A 2,544-nucleotide genomic window follows, 5' to 3' on the forward strand; every position below is an offset into this window, starting at 1 on the left:
GAGAGAGAGAGAGAGAGAGAGAGAGAGAGAGAGAGAGAGAGAGAGAGAGAGAGAGAGAGAGAGAGAGAGAGAGAGAGAGAGAGAGAGAGAGAGAGAGAGAGAGAGAGAGAGAGAGAGCGAGAGCTAAAGAGAGAGAAACAGAGAAAGCGAGAATGTGATCTCCACAGATATTTCCGAGACCCAGATCAGCCCTCAAATAGCCAGAGAATAAGAGAGCGATACACCTCCAGAAATAGAGAGAGAGAGAGAGATAGAGCTAGAGAGAGAGAGAAGAAGAAGCACACGATGGGTTCCTCATCGCGCGAGCTGCCGGTGGCGATAGCGATGAAGGGCCACCCGGCGACGGGCAAATCCAGAGGAGAGAGCTCTAGAGAGAGAGAGAGCTCTTGAGAGAGAGAGAGAGCTCTAAAGAGAGAGAGAGAGCTCTAGAGAGAGAGCTCGAAAGAGAGAGAGAGAGAGGGCTCTAGAGAGAGAGCTCTAGAGAGAGAGAGAGCTAAAGAGAGATAAAGAGAGAGAGATCTCTAGAGAGAGAGAGCTTTAGGGAGAGAGAGAGAGCTCTGGAGAGAGAGCTCTAGAGAGAGAGAGCTCTGGAGAGAGAGCTCTAGAGAGAGAGAGAGCTCTAGAGAGAGAGCTCTAGAGAGAAAGAGCTCTAGAGAGAGAGAGAGCTCTAGAGAGAGAGAGAGCTCTATAGAGAGATAGAGAGAGCTCTAGAGAGAGAGAGCTCTAGAGAGAGATAGAGAGAGAGCTCTAGATAGAGATAGAGAGAGAGCTCTAGAGAGAGATAGAGAGAGAGCTCTAGAGAGAGATAGAGAGAGATAGAGAGAGATAGAGAGAGAGAGAGCTCTAGAGAGAGAGAGACTATGATCTCCACAGATATTTCCGAGACCCACATCAGCCCTCAAATAGCCAGAGAATAAGATAGAGATACACCTCCAGAAACAGAGACAGAGAGAGAGAGGTAGAGCTATAGAGAGAGAGAAGAAGAAGCACACGATGGGTTCCTCATCGCGCGAGCTACCGGTAGCGATAGCGATGAAGGGCCACCCCGCGACGGGCAAATCCACGCTGGCCCGCGCCCTCGCCGCGGCCCTCCACATCCCCCTCCTCGATAAGGACGACGTCCGAGCCTGCACGCGCAACCTCGAGCCCACCCTCGGACCCTCCCCGCTAAACGACCTCGCCTACGCCGTCCTCTTCCGAGCCGCCCGCGCCCAGCTCCGGCTCGGCCTCTCCGTCGTCCTCGACTCCCCCCTCTCCTCTCGCGCCCGCCTCGACCAGCTCCTCCGCGCCGCGGCCGGCGCCGGGCGCGCCGTGGTGGTCGAGTGCGCGCCGCCCGCCGAGCCCGTGTGGCGCCGCCGGCTCGCCGCACGCGCCGCGGGCGGCGCCGGCGCGGCCTGGCACAAGCCGGCGGACTGGGCCGCGCTGAGGCGGCTCGTGGAGGGGTACGCCGGGGAAGACGAGTACGAGCTCGGGGACGTGCCCAGGCTGGTGCTGGACGGCGCGGCCGAGGGGGTGAGCGTGGAGGACAGGGTCGAGCAGGTGGTCCGGTTCGTCTTTGGCTCTGGGGTGCGTGTGAAGAGAGAGAAGGGAGAAGAGAGAGAAAGGGATGAGTGTGAGAAGAGAGAAGAGAGAGAGGGGGATGAGTGAGAAGAGAGAGAGGAGAGAGAGGGTGATGAATGAGAGAAAAGAGAGAGGGTGATCAGTGAGAGAGAGAGAAGAGAGAGAGGGGGATGAGTGTGTGAGAGAGAGGGTGATCAGGGAGAGAAGAGAGAGAGGGTGATGAATGAGAGAGAAGAGAGAGAGAGGGTGATCAGTGAAAGAGAGAGAATAGAGAGAGGGTGATGAGTGTGTGAGAGAGAGGGTGATCAGGGAGAGGAGAGAGAGGGTGATGAATGAGAGAGAAGAGAGAGAGGGTGATCAGTGAGAGAGAGAAGAGTCAGAGGGTGATCAGCGAGAGAAGAGAGAAGAGGGAGAGGGTGATCAGTGAGAGAAGAGAGAAGAGAGAGAGTGATTAGTGGGAGAGAGAAGAGAGAGAGAGAGGGTGATCAGTGAGAGAGATAGAGGGGTTGAGAGAGAGAGGGGTGATCAGCGAGAGAGATGGTGATGGGAGAGAGTTAGAAAATTGTAATGATTTGATATGGGAACAATTTGGGTTCTGGGTTGAGTCTAGAGAGAGAGAAGAGAGAGAGTGTGATGAATGTGTGTGTGAGAGAGAGAGTGATGAGTGAGAGAGAGAGAGAGTTATGAAATTGTAATAATTTGATATGGGGGCAATTAGGGTGTTTTGGTACTCTCTCTCTCTCTCTCTCTCTACTCAATTCACATTTCATAGTAAATCTCCTCTACTAGGGCAGATTCTTTGGGCTAAGGGTAGAGATAGATAGCGAGGGAGACGTGTCTGAAAGAGAGAGAGAGACAAGCTAATTTTCATAGTAATTTCATGCACTTTATGTGTTTCTTCTCTATAAAATTATCATAAATCCATGTTTTTAGAGTTTAAAATGATTTATTTGAATTTTATAATGAATTTCCAATTTTTCTTTA

The 2,544-nt window shown here is 52.7% G+C and overlaps 1 protein-coding gene across 1 annotated transcript; it reads left to right on the forward strand.

The window, feature by feature from the left end:
- Positions 1 to 240: 240 nt before the first annotated feature.
- On the forward strand, positions 241 to 2,291 carry LOC144704623 (uncharacterized). Its single transcript, XM_078577100.1, has one exon. It carries the CDS (start codon positions 994 to 996, stop codon positions 1,645 to 1,647), a length of 654 nt encoding a protein of 217 aa, XP_078433226.1. The 5' UTR covers positions 241 to 993; the 3' UTR covers positions 1,648 to 2,291.
- The last annotated feature ends 253 nt before the right edge of the window (positions 2,292 to 2,544 follow it).

This window comes from Wolffia australiana, chromosome 6 (assembly GCF_029677425.1).
Source record: "Wolffia australiana isolate 7733 chromosome 6, ASM2967742v1".
Classification (NCBI taxonomy): domain Eukaryota; kingdom Viridiplantae; phylum Streptophyta; class Magnoliopsida; order Alismatales; family Araceae; genus Wolffia; species Wolffia australiana.

Bases quoted from the DNA above. Each gene is read 5' to 3' on its own strand.
- LOC144704623 (XM_078577100.1), top strand. From the start codon at position 994: ATGGGTTCCTCATCGCGCGAGCTACCGGTAGCGATAGCGATGAAGGGC.